The 19,090-nt window shown below is 49.8% G+C and overlaps 1 protein-coding gene across 5 annotated transcripts in view; it reads right to left on the bottom strand.

Annotated features, from left to right (window-relative positions):
• SUSD4 (sushi domain containing 4) overlaps positions 1–18,205 on the bottom strand; it is a 123,687-nt gene extending 105,482 nt beyond the window's left edge. Inside the window, exons 1-2 of one of the 5 annotated variants that reach the window (XM_070501440.1) lie at positions 18,047–18,205; positions 16,808–16,990 (exon numbers count right to left, since the gene is read on the bottom strand). In XM_070501440.1, coding sequence (XP_070357541.1) covers positions 16,808–16,955 — 148 coding nt within the window. In that variant the 5' untranslated portion in view covers positions 16,956–16,990; positions 18,047–18,205. Of the gene's footprint in view, positions 1–16,807; positions 16,991–17,250; positions 17,853–18,046 lie in introns of those variants that run through there. The other 4 variants (XM_044762982.2, XM_070501442.1, XM_070501441.1 and 1 more) reach the window with 4 other exon arrangements.
• Between the last annotated feature and the right edge of the window lie 885 nt (positions 18,206–19,090).

Raw genomic sequence — 19,090 nt, forward strand, 5'->3', positions numbered from 1 at the left:
TCACGTTCTGGGCCAGGACGTGCTGGATTCTCTCATTTAATCCATGCATTATCTCATGTATTACCTCATTTAATCCAAAGCACCCCCAAAAGGTGGGTCCTGTTGTTATAATCCCCAGTTACCAGAAGGGCAGTGAATGATGTTACGGTTTTAAAAGCCCCACCAGAGAGAAGATATCAGGGTTCCAGTCCCAGCTGCGCCCCTAACCAGCGGGGCCTTCACTTCCACACCAGGACTTACGACAACCTCTAAGGTCCTCCAGCTCTAATACGGCCAATCCAAAGCCCAAACCGGGTGGACCACGGATCTGAACAATAGGGACATCTATTATGCTTTCTAATAATCATTACAGCAAAAAAAAAAAAACACTTTTTTCATGTGCAACCAAACCATCCATTTATTACACTGGAAACTAGCATAATCACAGTTATAAAGTCTGTAATGTTTCAATATGTCACGAGAACATGCCGAATTACAGAGATAACCGAGACAAAGGCATGCTTTTGGCTGTTTATTGGAATATTTCTCATTCTGCCCACATTTGCAGGGGAAAAAAAAATAAAGATGAATATTTCCCCACACATAATTTTCTATAATAGCACAGGCTTTGGGGTCCTGCCCATCATTCATCTCTGACTCTCTCTCGTCCTGCCTGGTCCAGTGCCTTGTGCATATTATGACTCAGTAAATGTCTTTATTCTGTATCTAGATGTTCTTTTGATATTTATAGAGAAACCACTCAGTCGCAGAGTTTTTCTAAATTGCAGTGTTTGCCAATGTCAGGGCGGAGGAAGGGTTAACTTAAAGGGGCAGCTCTCGGATGGCTGCCGGCCCAGATGCATTTGTCAGCCAGCACTGCCCGCTTCTCCTCTTTAGGCCCTCTTTTCCAGTCCACCTTGAACCTCAGCCCATGGGTGTCTCAGTACAAGACTCCAGTCATAAGGGGAAGAATAATTTCCCAATCTCTTGAAGACGGCTTCCCTCTCTGCACGATCTCTATCAGCAGCTTAGCCACAGACTCACTCTAACCAGTTTGCTCCCAGCCTATGATTTTTTAACCCTTTGTGGGGAACGAACCCATTTGAGAATCTGTTGAAAGCTATAGACGCTCTTCAGAGAAATGCACACGCAAGTCTTCACGCATGTTCAGGGGTGGGGACGGTTCACAGAGCTCTGGGAGCTGGGCCACGAGCACAAGGCTGTGAATTCCTAGGACATGGGAAGCAGAAAGGATGAGCAAGGAGAGCGAGACCTCGGCGGACCTGGCCCCTGCTTCCCCGTCGGTCTAGGGTCTGGATGAGGCCCCTTCTGTAACAAGAAGGGCTGCGGGTCTCCTAACCCAGGCTCCTTTGAACGGCATCACAACCAAACCACAAATCACTCAGCTGCTCCGTTTGTTTCGACTTGAAATATCACAAGAAGGGAAAAAAAAAGGAACGAAGGAAATGTTTTGACTAGGAGAGAAGAAACGGCCCCATAAAAGATAGATGCGAAATGACTTAAAAACACAATCGGAGATAGTCTTCTACGACTGTAGCTGTTAACCCGCCACCTCTCTGCGGGCTAGCCGCACATAATAATTCAATATTGACCTGACCTAAACCAGGAGTGGGGCCACTGCCTGACCTGGGGAGCCACTTGCAATTGATTTTTTAGTCGCCAGCAGCTGTAATCAAATAATGGGAGTGTCTAGGAGTAGGTTGATTAGGTTAGAGGGAACATTATGGTCCTGCAATTTGGGAAACTCTGCAAATTTGAGCTTCCAGATCACCTGTGTCTGCATGTTAGCCTGTGCAGAGCAAACCTCAGGAAATACTTGGTGAATGACTTAGTGAAATGCACGAATAGGTAAGCGAATGGTTTGAAAATCCACCACCCACCCAGGCAGGTTCACGTGGCTACATCCTTGCTCATAGCGCTTCTTCCTCCCCTTCTTCACCTAACTGCCACTCTTTCTTTAGAACTCAGCTCTGGTATCACCTCCTCCTGGACGCCTTCCCTGATCTCCCCTGGCTGGATAAGAGCTTGGGATCCTCATAGTATCTTTTCATCAGAATTAACATTTATCTTTCTCTGGTCTCTGCTAAGGACTGAATTATGTCCCCCAAAATTCGTACGCTGAAGCCCTAAGCCCGCATGTGACCGTATTTGGACATGGGGCCTGTTTGGAGGTAATTAGGGTTAAGTGAGGTCATAAGGGTGAGATCCTAAGCCAAGAGGACTGGTGTCCTTAGAAGAAGAAACCTCAGAGCATTCCGTCTCCTTCTCTCTCCCTTCATGCACACACCAAGGAAAGGCCACCTGAGGACTCAGCTGGAGGGCGGCCGTCCGTGTCAGGAAGAGAGGCCTCACTAGACACCAACCCTGCTGGCACCTTGACCGTGGACCTCCAGCCTGCAGAACCCTGAGAAAATAAACTCTGTTGTTTAAGCCACCCACTCTACGGTGGTTTGTTAACAGTGGTCCAAGCGGATTGATAACGGTATCAACACATACACTCAAGCTCCTCAAGGGCTGGGGCTGCACCTTATTCCTATTTCTAGTCTTAGCACCTACCGCAGTCCTTGCACCCAGTCGGTGCTTAATAAAGTAAACGTGAGAGTGGATGATGACAAGAGGCTGAAAGACCCGCTCACTCCCTCAGCCTTAGCAGCTCAAAGCCACGTTTGAACCCCGTTAGGTCAGAGTAAGTGAAAAACTCAGACCCTCCAGGGCTGTCACTCACCGAGGGAGGGGCCAGGTTCAAGGCAAAGCCCGATGTCAAGCCCCTCAATGTCCTTCCTGCCAAGTACTGCAGCTCTTGTGACCACCTGACCCAGATGTCAGAAGCACGAGGGAAGAAGGCGTTTAGAAATAATAAAATGCTCGATTCTACAATATCCTTTATGGGTTTGGTAGCAGGTCTTGGCTGCAGAGGCCACCGACCCGCTGACCGAGCTATGGGTAGGGGACCAGGACCAGCTCCATCTGGCTGTGCTTTGAGAGATCAACGAGGGAAAGCCTGGTGCCCCACCTTGAGGAACTTGTAACCCACCTCAGAGGTCTGACATCAGAGTTTACTCAGTTCTTCGCACATTTGTTAGTCAGGTTTACTGAGTATCTACAACACACAGAGCATGGTCAGGTAAAAAAATGAATCAGCTGTGGATCCCAGCTCTCAGGAACCTTTAGAACTAAAAATGCGACAAATGATGACGGAGATAATGAGAAAACTAATGGTCAACACAACAACTCAATATTCTGTGTGCTCTCCATTTCCTTTGTCAAAACCTTTCCTTTGCTCCCTTTTTTTTTTCTTCGTCTGATACTTTAAGTTGAAACAACTTATATCAACTTACTTCGTCCTCACAATAGTTCTGTGACATGGGTAGTGTTAGCCCCATTTCACAGATGAGGAAACTGAGGCAAAGACAGATTAAGTAGTTTGCCCCACATGTAAGCAACTAAGCAGTAGAGCTGGGATTCAATGCCAGAGGGTCTGCCTCCAGACTCCTTGTGCTCAGCGACCACCTTAAAGTGCCACATGGCTGATGGAGACCTTCTCCACCTTACAATGATGGGCTGGACCAGCACAGTGTCTTCATAGGTTGGTGAAAGGATGGAAGGAGGCATGGCAGGTACAACAGGTGCACACTCAGGTGGAAGCAGGTGGGGGCTCCAGGGCGGCTTGCTCAGCCAGGTCCCGTCAGTCCCCGCTCTGTCCAGCCGACCCTGTGGCAGAGCCAAGGGCTCTGTGTCAACCCCCTGGACCAGACCATCTCCATGGTCCTCCCCATGTCAACAGTCCATGATTCTAGTGCTCTGAGAGCTCTGAGAACAGAGAGATTTCTTGGTGCTGGGGGAGCCCAGGGCCGTCCAAGAGGTCACAGAAGGTGTGGAAGTGAGATGTAAGCTGTCACTTAAGCGATGGGATGGCTCTGTGAAGGCAGAAAGGGGATGGAGGGGAGTCCAGGCCCGGGAGTGGCTGTATAAAGGCCAGCTGGAGGAAAGAGCAGGACTCAGGGCAGTGCAAACGAATGGATTCAGCAGGTCTAATCTGGATTTTGCTCCCCCTTTGTTTTTCCAGGTCAATGGACCACTCCTACAGCATCATCTTTCTTCTAGAACTTTTTTCTTTTCTGGTGAGGAAGATTGGCCCTGAGCTAACATCTGTTGCCAATCTTCCTCTATTTTTCGTATGTGGGACGCTGCCATAATATAGCTTGATGAGCGATGAGTATGTCCACACCCGGGATCTGAACAGGCAAACTCCAGGTCACCAAAGTGGAGCACACGAACTTAACCACTATGCCACTGGGCCAGCCCCTCTTATTCTTAATGAATAGGCAACCATCTTGCTCTTCAACTCTCTAAGAGTGACTTTATGTGAATCTTAATCCAGGAATACGGAAAAAAGAGAGTTTAAATGTAAGTGGAAGGCCCAAGGAGAAACGGACTTGGTACAATCTTTTGCATTTCCACGGAACTTAGCTTATGCTATGTCACAGAGAACATGACCCACTTTAGCAACAACATAACACAGCAGGTACTAGAGAAAATGGCAAGAATTAGAAGACGAAGACATGCACGTGGTGAGAAGCACATCAACCACGTCGCAAAGTGGAGGGAGAGACCAGTCGCCGGCTCTGTTTCTGTTTAAAGCCCCTGGTAACCACACGGCATGGAAGGAACCGAGAAAGAACAATTTTAATAGCAACAGCAGCAACGGAGAAACGGGAACCCGCCCTCGAGCGTGGCTGCAGTTTCCCACCCGAGGCGCAAAGGTGCTCACTACAGAGCCAGGGCAGGTTGGCTCCCATTTTTAGACACTCTGTGTGTTGGGAGGCCCCAAAGAACTGGGTCTTCCTTCATCTGGAGATGACAAAGGGCAGGAGCTCTGTGCGCTCATTACCATGTAAATGAAAACCTCATCGGCGGATTCTCAGCAAAGCCACTGTCAAGGGGGATAAGTGCCCTGCTCCCTCAGAAAACCATGCAAGACCCTCTTCCATTAATTCACAGCCCGTTGGTTTAGGGAATCTCTCCCCAGATCAGCCCCTGGCACTCCACAGTCCCTGAGGCCAGTCAGGGGCCGAGAACAGGCTGCAGCGAGGCGCCCTTGGCCGGCTGACAGGCTGCTCTCCTGAAGGGATCTGAGGCTGGAATGCAGACTGAGGATTTCCAGGCATTCCCGCTAAGGACTAGGAATCCCAAGATCTCCAGCCCACAGACACCCAATAGCAGCAGCCCACCTGCAAAGCTGTAAAGAGATTCTCCAGGATTACAGACAGCGTGCAGCTGGAGGTGACAGGGAGCATCAACACCGACAAAGCATTTAGTGATTCTCTGGATGCAAACGCAGCTCCCAATTCATCCCACTGTCCGACCTGAGCCTAAGGATGCTGGCGCACCAGGCCTAGGAGCTTCCAGTAACAGAAACACCATGCAGGATAAGGGGAAGGCAACAGAGGGACACATAGCACCACGGCCTCCCTCGTGGACATCCAAACCACCTATAACAAATCACTTGCCTGCCTCACATGTTTAATTTCTTTTTCCCGAGGCTTCTGCGAGCACACAAAAGGGGCCAACTGGGCTCGGGCCAACAGCTATGGAGAAGCTTCTCTCAATGGCACGAGACCTTCTCCATCTCCAGACACGATTATTCACTGAACGTGCCAGCATCAGGGACCCAGCACAGATTGGCACGTCCCATTTTGCAGAAGAAGAGCTCCTCCAGATGCCTGGCATCATGTCCACACAAAACGAGCTTTCACGGGGGTCAGGACCTGCATGTGGGGGAGGTGTTTACATGCTGTGCGGGGCATCCTTTGCCCTCCTTTCCCACTTAGGGAAGCAAAAGGCAAAAATGGCCCTAGGCACAGCGGAGAGAGGTCTCCTTCCCAACAGGTGGTTGTAACTGTTTTGTATTTATAAAACGCCCCATCTTCCGACCCTGCCTCCTCCTCATCCGCACACCCCGCCCCCTGTGAAGTGGAGAGGAAGGAGCCTCATTGCCCCTGATTTACAGATGAAGAAACCAAAGCAGGGGCAGGTTAAGGGACTCGCTTCCGAGGTGACAGAGCCGCTCACAGGGGCCGGGGGTAACACAGGGATCACTCTCTGACAATCGCACCTTTGAAGATTAACTGACAGCCAGAGAAGCCTGAGTCTTTGAAGGGCTAGAGGCTAGGCCTGCTGCCAAAGGATTTGTGTAGGAAGGATATGCATCGGGCACTGAGCACAGACAAATCCCAGTGACCAGGAGCACGGAGGAAGGGGCGCCTGCAGAGAAGAAGCCTCCAGCCAGCATCACTGCACTGATGCACACGGTCCCCTCTGCTCAGCACCCCCAGGAGGAGAAACACCCAAAGTCGCCCATGGTCACCCAGTGACCCTGTGGAACTCTACTTCTCTGGTTAGCTTTGTCCTCCCAATGAAGGCTGGAAAATATCCCGACTCTTCTGCAGTGGAGCCTCAAACATATCTATGCAGATTCGCCACCCTCCCAAGCACAGCCGTCCTTCCTCCTGGCCCTGCTCTCCTTTCCGTCTGGTTCGTATGAGAATCCAGAATTCAAAGTACTTAAACATCGTCCTAATAATAACATAAGAGCGACTCTCCTGCTCCCAAGTCAGAATGGGCGAGCAAGAGAATCGAGTTCTGTTGTTGTTTTATCATTGTTATCACCAATACTGATTGTCAGCATAACTCCTCATCCTCCTTCTTGGCTTCTCCTCTCGACGCATTAATGTAGGTGTTTCCTGGGCTTCATCCCCAAACCCTCCTCTTGGCTCATTCTATGCTCTCTTCCTGGGAAAGCCCAGCCCCTCCCACAGCTCCAGAACCCTCTCCATGTGGAGGATTCACAGATCTGCAGCTCGAGTCCCTCTCCTGAGCACCTAGCTGAGCTCCCAACTGCCCGATGGACAGATGGTGCCCAAACGGATGTCCTGCAGGCAGCGAAGCCTCCTCATCCGAAATGAACTCATCAGCTTCCCTCCAAATGACCACTGTGGAGACGCCGCTAACGCCTCTTCCTCCCCCTCCATCCCCACAGCCAGCCGGCTCTCTGGCCCCAGTTAACACTCCTTCTTCACGTCTTTTACGTGCATTTACTCCTCATCATATCCCTCCGGGGCCAATGCAAGAGTTCCCTAACTGGCCGCCACCAGAATAGACGTTCCCTGGGGACAGGCTCTGTTTTGTCCCCAACTGTATCTTCCACGTAGCCACTGGTAAATGCAAATAAATAATGGGCAAAGGTCTATCTTTCCTACATCTTCCACATTGCTAAAGATTTCTTCCTAAAACAAAGATCCAACATGCTGTGCCCCCTAAAGACTCTTTTTTAGGCTCCCAGTTGACTACAACGTAACATTCAAATTCCTAAGCATTGTAGTTCGCTGGGCATGTGGGTCCAACCTGCCTGTCCAGCCTCTTCTCCTGTCTCTTCTCAATCTACATGCCCTTTACTAGGCTGCCCGGAGCTACTCCCTGTCTTCAGTACGCGTTCTTCCTCATTCTGAGGCTCTGCCTATGCTGTCCTCTCTCCTGAAAAAAGGCAGCTCTCAACACCTTCTCTGCCTGGGAAATGATTTTATTGTTCAAGACTGAGCTCAAAGGTCATCTTCCCCCGCTCCTCCCACTTCCCCAGAGGCTCCACTATAGGACCTCTCATACCATACCATGACAGTGAGTCCTACGGGACTATTGGGGCCAAGGGTCAGGGACTGCCTAGTGATTTCTCTACCACACATCTATCTCGGCCCGTGACACTGGGTATTACTATGCACTTGTTATGCTATATCCCTTCAGGACAAAGGAAACTCTTGGTAACGCCAGCATAGTGAGTGTACCAAGCATTCACTACCAGTTTGTTGGTGATAATGTTGATATCTCAACTGGCTATGAGAGTTCCCCCTATTACTGCACTTGATTCTCCCAACAACCACGGGAGACAGATGGTCCATTTCACAGATAATGAAACTGAGACAGCAATTAGGTTACCGCCACTCAGCCAGTTGGTGACAGTAGCAAGGAAAACTGTCCCTGTGTATTCTCTAAAGAATCCTATACCTCTCCAGCTCTTTGCCTCAAGAAATTAAAACCTAACCACCAAGCCATAATTAAAGCAAATAAGCAACTCCTATCTACAAAACAAGGGTGTAAACGGAAGGGTGAGAGGAAAAATCTGGCCTCCCGTTTACAATCGAAAGGGAAAAATCTGGGCAAGCCCTTTAAAGGCCACATAGAGATTCAGAACTGGATTGTTCCACAGTAGAGGAACTGCAAGTTTCTAAAAGATTCTTTCCCTATTTTAAGTAGGATTTAAACACAGAGGTGGACCCAATCAGCCATCGAGTACATGCTGTCACGCTATCACTTAAATTTGCAGATGTGTCCCCCAAAAAGAACCATTAAAAGCATCCTTGGATGCGATTCTGACACTGAGACAGAGTTAGTTAACAGAAGCAGTCTAATAGAACAATTGAGAGCCTCTCACACGAATAACCCTCTAAACCTATCAAATTTCTACAAAACAAGCAGAGCCTGTTGTTTCTCACCTGGAGAGAATCAGAATCTTCTGAGTGTGTTTAGGGAAGTCCAAAGGACTCCTCTACATAGTGAGAATCCGAATTTGGAAACCAGCTACATCAGTAACAACGTGGTCCACACAGAGATTTTGAAGAACCCATGTAAGCATGGATTTTATTTATTTCTTAAAAGAACTTCCCTCCTACTGGGCCACCCAATTCAATTACATATATCTTTGATAAATGCAATCAGGCTGAAGAAATAAGGTCTTTTTGTATTTGTGACACTGAGAAAAAGGAATAGGGTACATGAGTGACCCTCCTTGCTTAGATCTACTCCACGCTAGTAATTTCAGGAGATAAAGTCACCAATTTCAAACAGAAACATGAGATAACCAGGATGAACTTTCACTCCCAAAAAACCTTACTCATTCTCTCTCTTGCAAAGCTCAGTTTATTGGGATAATGATGAAACGATCATTGATCAAGTATGCCGGGCTCTGCAACTCCTCTCACTTCTCAGAATAAAAATCCATTCCCAGAGACGGAGCACGCAGTCAACAAGCTCACGCACATATCTGCCCACAGCTCCCTGCCCTGCTGGGGCCTGCACGTGGCTTCATTCCAGAGTGGAGTCTCAGGGGCTCATCCACCATGGTGCTCCCAAGTGTAGTGTCATTCCCAAACAATATCAAGAATTATTTTGTTTACTTCTCTGATGTTCCCAGTTTACCTTGTTTAAGACTAATAAAGCAATTACAATACTCTCAATTAAGAAGCTATTTTAAAATGCACTTTTAATTCCAGTTTGTGAGCAACTCATTTAATTACTTCTATCTGTGTTTCTTCTTGAGTGGATAATTTCTTCTGTCTTAGAGTAGTAGGACAGCAAGATTTTTCTTAACGAAGAAGAAATATTGGGCCAAATTCTTCCCTAAAACTTAGCATCTTAGGCTCATCCCATTGAAGATGCTTTCGCAGAGTAACTCTCAGCTCTCATAAATTATCAAATCTTATTCTTACTTCAAAGTTCACCTTTTTGAGGGAAGTTTTACTCATGCTCATGATCCTGATATCATTTTTCTTTTATCTTTTGTTACATACTAACTAGATTATCATCTACATCATACAACTGAGAAGATGGGTTTAAAAGTGACAAAGCAGAAAGTCTTGATCAACAGGTCTGGCTCCTACTGTGGCTTTGTCTGACTATTTGCGGGACCTTCGGAGATCAACCTCCTTGAGAATTTCTTCAAATTAAAAAAGAAAGGAGAGAAAAAATCAAAATCTCTTCCTTAGCTTACTGGGTTGTTAAGAAAACTAAAGATGGTGATAGATGTAAAAACACCTTGGAAACTATAACACTCTAAGCACACATTCGCTAAAGTTATTATTGATGCTTGACCAAAGGACAAGGACAAGGACCACTCCCCATCACACTGGGAACAATAAACGGAAGGGGATGGGGATGGTGGTGACAGTCACTAGCAGAGGGTCCCAGGGAGCAGCCAATCATTTATTCCTCTTTGCTCCTCAGAGCAGGTAGGAGTCAGAGCATGTCCCATTCTGACCACCATCCTCTGACGGCCACAGAGAGCCGGGAATTGAGATAAAACCCAGCCTGGAAGGTTGAAGGGTTTCTGGCCCTGTCCTTTCTCCATCAGGAGCTGCAGGTTCAGGCTCTCTGGCCTCCTGTGCCTTGAGTGGTGGCACTGTGTTGTTGTTGTTATTGATTGCTTGTATGTGTTCTGCTTTTTGGTCACAACACAAAAGAATCCCCTTATATCAGGGCAGGGAGGGCTAAGGATCCAGAATCCTTGATAACTGTGGCTTAAAGAGAAATATTGGGGTTGAAATATAAGAAAAAGCGAAAAAAAAAAAAAGAGGCATTTAGAGATTGGGATTTCCATGCTTAAGAGAAAATTTATAATTAGAAAGATAATCTGGGTCACCGTACCTCACTTTCTAGCCAGCTGACACTGAACAAGTTGCTTAATCTTTCTATCCCTCAGTTTCCTCTTCTACAAAATCAGGAAAAATAATAGTACCTGGCTCATACAGTTGTTGTGAGGATTAAATGAGTTAATGTACGTCAGTGGAGAACAGCGTTGGCACAGAGTGAACACTCTCTAAAGGTCTGCGATTACTAATCTTAACAATTTGCAAACCTTTATCGATCACTCAGCTGTTGGCCAGTTTTAAACTCGCTCCCATCTTTTTCCAACCTTCCATGCTTAGCAATAGTTGAACTCCTTGTTCTTGTGAGAATGGACCAATAAACGGATAAAATGTTGTATATGATACATGAGCATATACAGCTGATGTATCTGTCCCAAGTGGTATGGTTGGTCTTGGTGAAATGCCACTGTTTTAAACAAATTAGAAAATTTATCTTTCTGCCCCTTTCTTTCCCTCAATTCAGAGGCAATGATCCCAATGACCTATTTAGACATACTGTTGCTATGTGTGATTATTTCAATTGTCAAACACCAAATGAACCTGCAAAATAAGACAAGGATAAAGAGAAGTCTGGGAAAATCACCTTTCTCATCGGTATCAATAAATAACACTACGTTTTAAACTGAATTAAAAATTTATGTACAAAACAAATACAGTCGTGCACCACACAACGACATTTCTCCCAGCGACAGACCACGTATAGGATGGTGGTCCCACAAGATTAGTACCACGTAGCCCAGGTGTAGAGTAGGCTACACCACCCAGGTTTGTGTAAGTGCATTCTATGATGTTCGCACAATGACGATATCACCTAACAACGCATTTCTCAGAACGCATCCTGTCGTTACATGACGCAACTGTGATTTTATGCAAGCCCTTTGCATTTAAACTTTTGAGAAGAAACCAACCCTTACTTGTATGTTTCCTCTGGAGCAAGGATTGCATCCTCTTATCTGCATATCCCCAGGGCAGACAACAGACACTCAAAGCAAAAGATGGACGGATAGATGGAAAAAAGAGAGCCGGCTTTACCCACCAGAACCCATCAAATTCCTATAATCACAGAGTCAAAGAACGTCAGTGATACGGAAGGAAGTGAGCCAAGGAAAGTTACACAACTTGCCCAGCGCACACAGCTGTGCAATGGCAGAGGCTGAACTTGATCTGTCAGCCCTATAAAGAATGTGGGGCGCTCCTGCTGCACCAGAGCTTTCTAACTAAGGGCAAGTCTCCTTGGCCTCTTGGAAGCTTCTGAAATATGCCTCTGACACTAGGAACAGGATAATGTGGGTGCTGTTCTTCACTTATCTAATCGGTATTTACTGGAGTGAGATCTTCACCTACACTCTTTGTTACTCTCAGGGATTAAGGAACCAGTGATTCTCTCTGACTCACCACTTCAGACCCCTGAGAGGAGAGATTTGCTACTTGCTGGATGAAATCCTTCTCGTGTCTCCAAAAGCTTTCAGATTTCACCTCGGGGATGAATCGAAAGAGCGTCCATGTTGCTTATATTAAGGTGGCTTTTTGTTGAAGAAACATACTTTAGAGTTTGAGGAGTTGGGACTTTTGTTTACAGATTAAGTGCCACTGGAAATCATGGCTATTAGACATAACATTGCATGAAAAGCTTACACTCGACCTAGTAAGAAATCTTTCCCAATAAAACTCCAAGAGACCGGCATCTCCAAATCAGTGAGCCAGTCAGAAGGTATCTGTTCCTGCCTTGCTGGCACACAGCCCAGTGCTACGGCCACATGGCCCAAACAAGACCTCAAGGGGCTTAATTCAATCACAGGAGTGCCATAACTCTTAATGTGCAGAGAGGGCACCAGATTGGGAGTGCCCCAGGTCAGAGGCTTGGAAGCAGAGAGAAGAAACAGGGCACAGCTCAGATGACATTATGTTCCTGTTCTAAACCCTGCAGTGGGTCCCCACTGCCTGCTATGCAACACTCAGAATCCTCACTGGGGCCTCCGAGGACACTTATGATAGGGTTCCAACCTCTTTGTCCTCTTTCCTCTCCTGCATCCCTGCAGGTACACTATGCTTTAGATTAACCAGAATGTTCTCTGCTCCCTGAACAGTCCCATCATGTAACCACCTCCACACCTTTGCACAAGATGTCTCACCGCCCGGGGGTGCTCCACTCGCCCCCTCCCTCAGATGCCATCCTAAGTGCCACGTCTTCTCTAGAGCCTCTCCCGATGTTTCCTTCAACCTCCTAGACCACCTCCGAATGGAAGCAGCCTCAACTGCCAGCAAACTCTTCACTTCTGTGACACACCCCTGGTAACTACTTTCTAAATGGTTTGGCAGCAACGTGAGAATCTTTTTTCCTGCTGTCAACCAACATCAGCTGAGCATCTACTGTGTGTTACGTGCTGTGCGGGGTGCCTGGGACATGAAAATGAATAAAGTCAAGGTTCTTGCCTTCAATGGGCTTATGGTCTAGTGGATAAGAACGATGTTATGATAGAGAGCTGGACTCAGCACAGTGGGAAACCAGGGGAGGGGAGAGCTTAGTGACCAGGGAAATATGACAGAGATGATGGCATTTTAAGTTGAGTCTTGAAGAGAAATTTGTTCATTAGGCAAAAGAATAGAGAGTACAAGAAGGTTCTTCTACGTAAAAAGAATATCATAGGGGCCAGCCCAGTGGCACAGCAGTTAAGTTTGCACATTCCGCCTCAACGGCCCGCGGTTCGCCAGTTCGGATCCCGAGTGCGGACATGGCATCACTTGGCAAGCCATGCAGTGGTAGGCGTCCCACATATAAAGTAGAGGAGGATGGGCATGGATGTTAGCTCAGGGCCAGACTTCCTCAGCAAAAAGAGGAGGATTGGCAGCAGATGTTAGCTCAGGGGTAATCTTCCTCAAGAAAAAAAAAAAAAAAGAATATCACACACAACAGTGTTTGGCACAGGGTGGGGAAAGTCACTCAAATCTTTATTGAATAAATAAAGCAAAGGCCCAGACGATTACTGCATTGTCTTAGCCCCAAACTCACTATTACTATCCACATTTACCCAGTGACTACCACATGATTTCCATCCCTCACACCAACCCCTTAAGGTAGGTGGCAGCATCCTCATTTTACGGCTAAGGAAACTGAGGCTTCCAAGGCCCAAGGCCCCAAAGCCATCAAGTAGCAGAGCTTGGCCTGTGTTCCTGAGAACACAGTCTGCAACCAGGAGCGAACAAGACAATACCCCAGGCTGCTGGGGTTCCGGGGTCCACGCTCCCCCTCCTCTGCCCTGGGACCGGGATTCAAGTTCACCTTTAAGGACCAACTTACAGAGCAAACTCTTAGCTGTCTTCCTCTAAGCCTGGGTGGACCACTCTGAGCAGCCGTCAAATACCCAGCAGGTGTCTGCTAACTCTTACAGGGATGGAGAGAAAGAGAAGCAGCCGAGGCCGTGCTCCACGCGATTCTGGAACAGCAGGGTCCTGCGTCTCCCTATGAAGCTGGTGTTCGTCCTCTCAGGGTATTTGGTCTTACTGGCCCCCAGTGAGGGCCCTTCTCCCTAATTTACAAAAGACAACCTGTATAAACAGCCATCCAAAAGTCACCTCCGGCCAACTCAGGCCCATGAAAGCTCTCCCAGGGCTCAAAGAACTGCACTGAATCTCTGCCGTTCTAGGACAAAGCATTTCGTTTTTGATAGAGTTCTCTTTCCCCCCTTTTCTTCATCTGATCATCTCTCCCTTTCTAGTGCAGGCCTTTTCTATAACACTTGTATTGGGCACACGCTTTTTTCCTCTAGCTGAGGCTATTATATCTTGCCATTGTGGTGTTCCTTTTCCACTGAAAGCAATCAAAAATGAAAATCCACATTTCAGAACAGTGTCTATTAAATAAGAACCTTTTTTGCAGAGGAAAAAAAAGAAGGCACTCTCTGAGAGCTGATTTTCAGCTCCGTGAATCACCTAAAGATTAGATACTGAGACTTATCTCCCTCATAGGCCATTTGCATTGGGTAATTGAGAGTGATGGCAGAAAGTCTGGAGTCAGAACCAACTTCCTTTACGGAATGCCTTAGTCTAAAGCATTACTAATCAAAGTATGGTCCTTGGACCAGAAGCCACTGCATCACCTGGAAGCTTGTTGGAAATGCAGACTCTCAGGCCCCTTCCCACACCAAAGATCCCAGGTGATTCATATGCACATTAAAGTTTTAGAAGCCCTGGTCTAGAATTAACATAAATTTGCTTTTATTATTATCCTGGAGCCTCCACGTGGGTTTCTTCACTAAGAAAGAAATCTCTGTACAGCGAACTCCAAAGAACACGCCCCCACCGCCCTTCTCCACCCAAACTGTTGATTCACAGGGGAATTCTGAAAGGCTACATATTCTTGCAGAAATCACACTCGCAGCCCCCAGGAGTTCAAGACGAAACAAAGCCAATGGCTAGCCTTCTGCAGCAGATGAGGAGCTAAAAAAGAAGAGCTCTGAAGCTGCGAAGTGACCAGCAATGCTTACTCCCACCTTCTTCTTCAAGGCTCTGGAGCTTTTTGCTTGACATCCTCTCCCCTCGGAAAAGAGGGATAAAAGACATGTGGTACCACCACACGGGTGACTGCTGTGAGACTGAGGGGGCCGTGCTGTGCACTGAGCTCTGAGATCCTTGAGGAGGATGCTCTGTAAACATCAACAGCAGAAACAAGAGCACAGCCTTCAAATCCAGGCTGTGCCCAGACCTCAAACTGCCAATACCAAGAGTCAAGACACACGTAGATGTGCCCTGATTAATCTGTCACCTACGATAGAGAAAGGGACCAAGAAGATGGAAAATCACACGGACCTGGTTTGAGGGAATGAAGCCTAGAACTGGAGTCAAGAGAAGAGAAGAGAGAAGGACTGAGCCAGCCCCACTCATGCTGTCCTGCCCACCTGTTCTCAACCACCCGTGAATTGGAGCTAATGTCTATGGTCAGGCTATGACCAGAGCCCTGGCAGGCCACCCAGGGGCTGGCCTGGCATCCCATTTGACCTTGTCCTCTAAAAGGAAACCTGCCTCAAGAGATATTTCTATAAAAATAAGAGCACCAAAAAATTTACCCCTTGTCAAAAACCAAAACCCAAACTGGGTCCCCAACCAAAGCAAAACATCAGCATTTTCTCTCTAATTCTGATCGACATGCACATCACAGAAGCTCCTTTATACTCTCAGCATCTTTCAGATCTCTAAGTGGAACGCCCCGAGTTATTGATTACTCTGTGTTAAAGCCCAACTTGCTATTCCCCTCCCCCACTTTTGCTAATTTTTCACTCATTTTTTTTCCATCTTCATCTCTGCATTCTCTGAAACAGCAATATTTTAAAACGCTGAAATGGTTTATTTACATCAATCAATACCTATTTTCCCACCAATTATAATTTATTTACATACCAACAGTATTTCAGCTCCAGAAACACGATTCTGTCCTTTTAACTCGTCCACACGGGCAAGCTCTCATAGAGAATCTGGAAGAGGCAGCAGTGATGGACAGCCACGAGCAGTGGAGGCAGAGGAACTCTGAGGCTCCGAGGAGCTCCATCTGTCTTCCTCTACCACAACTGAAAGCTAGCCCCCGCCGCTAGACCCAAAGATGTTATAGACTAGCCACCTATGGAGAGAAGGGCTTTCCATCTTATCTCAGCTAACTTCCACTTCACAGAAAAGCACTTGACTTTACTCCCCCTGTAAATCGGAGCTGGGTAAGCCAAGCAGTGCTCCAGAAACACATCTGAAGGAGAATCTCCACCTCCCCTCCCTACTCCCAACATGCACAGACATGCCTGAACACACCGCCTCCCAGGGAAAGAGAAAGTTAACTTTCAAATAGACCTGTCCTGCAGCCAGTCTGGCCAGGCTTTCAGACCTTTCCTATTCACTAAGATGGTCCTTGCAACCCTGGCCTAATTCCAGAGGCTGAAACCTGACCTCTGGCTACTAAGGGCATAGACAAGGGTCTAAGTTCCACAAACACATTTTAACCACGAATTCGCCACTTTTCTCTCACTCTCTCACTCTCTCTCTCTCTCTGCCAAAGTAAGAATAATGGGCCAAGCTTATTGTTTTTCCTTCAGAGAAGCCAGGCTGGGCAGCTGGTGGGAAGCTCCAGACAGAATGTGGGTGTGTGAATCTGTGTGGGCTCCACAGAAGAATTTTCTGGGAACTCCAGGGGTTTTGAAGACGAGTGGTCTTAGGCTGGGACACAGGGGCTCCTCAGGTCCTTGGGTACCCCAGAAGTCTGCGTGTACCAGGGAGCGACAGGGCTGTCCGGCCAGCCAGGCTCCCCCTCCCTGCCGTCCGTGCCCCCTCCCGGCGACAGCGGGGTCACTCACCACCCGTGAGCTGTGCAGGGCCGAAGCACAGCGCCAGCTGAAACCACAGGATCACGGCCAAGAGTCTCTGGGGGGACTGAGGCTGCTGCTGCTGTTGCTGCTGCTCTAGAAATCCATCTCCATTGCTCGGGTTCATTCCATGATACATCTTTCATCCACAGAGGGCATCCGGCTTGCAAGAGTCTGCAACCAGGAGCGAACACGACAATACCCCAGGCTGCTGGGGTTCCGGGGGCCACGCTCCCCCTCCTCCGCCCTGGGACCGGGAGCCTCGGCTTCCCCGGCTCCATCCTTGTCCCTCCCCCGGGCGGCCCCCGCCCCCTTTCCCACGCCGAGATCCCCCCGTTTCCCCCCAGCGCGGGGTACACTGAGTAACAGCCGCCGCGGGATGCTGCGCGTGCGGGAGGGATGGAGGAGGGGAGGGAGGGCAGGGGTTAGCGCACACTGGCTCTGCGCCGGTCCCGGGGATTCAGCGGCTGTGACCACGACAGGAAAGTCTAAAGCATTCCAGCGTCTCCGGGCTGAAAAAACACTTTTCCCTGGGCCTATACATTCATTCCACTCTCAGGAATCTCACGATGTGGCACCGGATGCCCCCAGCTACTTCTCCGGTTTTCCCCAGGATCGGGATGGGTCCTATTGCCCCCAGTGAGGTTTCTCTGCGCTGTCCAAAAATTCCTCCCTTGGGGAGTAGAACCGAGCACCAACTCCCCTCCTCCGCCTGCGCGCGCCTCCCCGGGGTGGAAAGCCCCTTCCGGGGTTCTCTGTCTTACCTGTGGGTCTCATGCATGCAGCTTCCTTCCCTCCTCCGCCTCCTCCCCCCGCCAGTCTAACCCGCATCTGTGCGCGACCTCTGCTGCCGCCGCTGCGCGAGCGAGCGAGCGAGACGGAAGCCTCGGCGGCGGCGGCGGCGCCCGGCTCCAGCTCCCCCCGCCCGCGCTCTCCCTCCCCAGGCTCCCGGAGCGGACGGGCGCGGGCTGGGGGGAGGACAGCAGCCCGGCCGCGCGCCCCCGAGGAGGCGCCCGCGCGCCCACTACCTGAGCTCGGAGCGCGCGGCGGCGGCGGCGCGGAGACACGGGGGTGGCGGGGGCGGGGCGGAGGCGCGCGGCCGGGCGCGCACGCGGGCACGCGCCTCCGCCGAGCGAGCGGGCGCCGCGGCTGGGGAAGGGGCCCGGCGAGGGCGGGGAGGGGCAGGGGCCCGCCGCCGCCGCGACCAATGGGAAGCCCGCGCGCCTGCACCTGTCGGGGCGCGAGGCGCCGGGCGGCCGCTCTGGCACCCGCATGGCGCTTGGGGCCGGTCGCCCCTTCCCTGGCGCCTGACGGCCGTCCCCGCCTGGGCTGCGCGCGAGCCCGGGGCCCGGCGCAGGCTCCACGCGGCCTCTGGTGTCCCCAGCGCGCGGCGCGGCGCGGGAGGGCGCTCGGCTTTAGGCTGCTGCTGCGGGGGGAGCTCCAAGCCCCGGGTCAAGAGTGCGCAGCGCGGCGGTCCCCACCCCCGGGCCCTCAATGCCAACAGGCTTAACTTGGGCGGGGCGAGGGGCGGGCAATTGCTAAAGGCTGTTATTTTCCTGCGTTACCCCTTGCAAGCCAAGGCTGTGCGTGTCCCCTTGGAGCCCGAACGACGCTCTTGCCTCTCCATCACTCCCCTGGTTTTTGCCTTTTGCGAGCAGCAGGCGTTGTGCGCGAGGACTCAGCCTGTCTTGGGGGTGCGCTGGTCCCTCCGAACCTCCGCCCAGGGGGCGCCCTGCTGGGGGGAGCTGTAGGGGGATCTGTGCCTCTGCCCAAGGTTGGGTACCGAGAAGCGGGGAGGCTTTTGGGGCCGTGGATGGGAACCCAACGGAGTCGAGGGGGTCTGCTCTGCCAGCCCCCAGTCGAGAGAGTTCGCTTGATTGGTGCTGCCAGTGCCATTTTTCGTGCCGAGCTCGCCCCATAGCGGGTGCGATTCTCGCTCCCCACTGGCTCTGGCCGTCCGCTGTGCCTGCGCAAGATTGGCTGGCCTTCCTCAGCCTGCCTGACTCCGAGGGCCAGCGTTCCAGCCACTGTAGTTAAGGGGTGTGAGCTAATGAGGTGGTACCGGTAGGCAGCACTTCAGAACCACTGGCACCCCGTTATTCTGTAGCAATTTGTGGATATGAAAACCATGTTTCTGATAGCGCCACCAAATCATCCTTGGCTTTCCCAAAATTTCCCATACTGATGGTAGTCAGGAAATTACAGCTTTTACTGTGTCGACTCTTACTGGGAGTAATTTTAACAAATTCTTTAGGCTGGATTAGCTTTTACTAG

This window comes from Equus asinus, chromosome 30 (assembly GCF_041296235.1).
Source record: "Equus asinus isolate D_3611 breed Donkey chromosome 30, EquAss-T2T_v2, whole genome shotgun sequence".
NCBI lineage: Eukaryota > Metazoa > Chordata > Mammalia > Perissodactyla > Equidae > Equus > Equus asinus.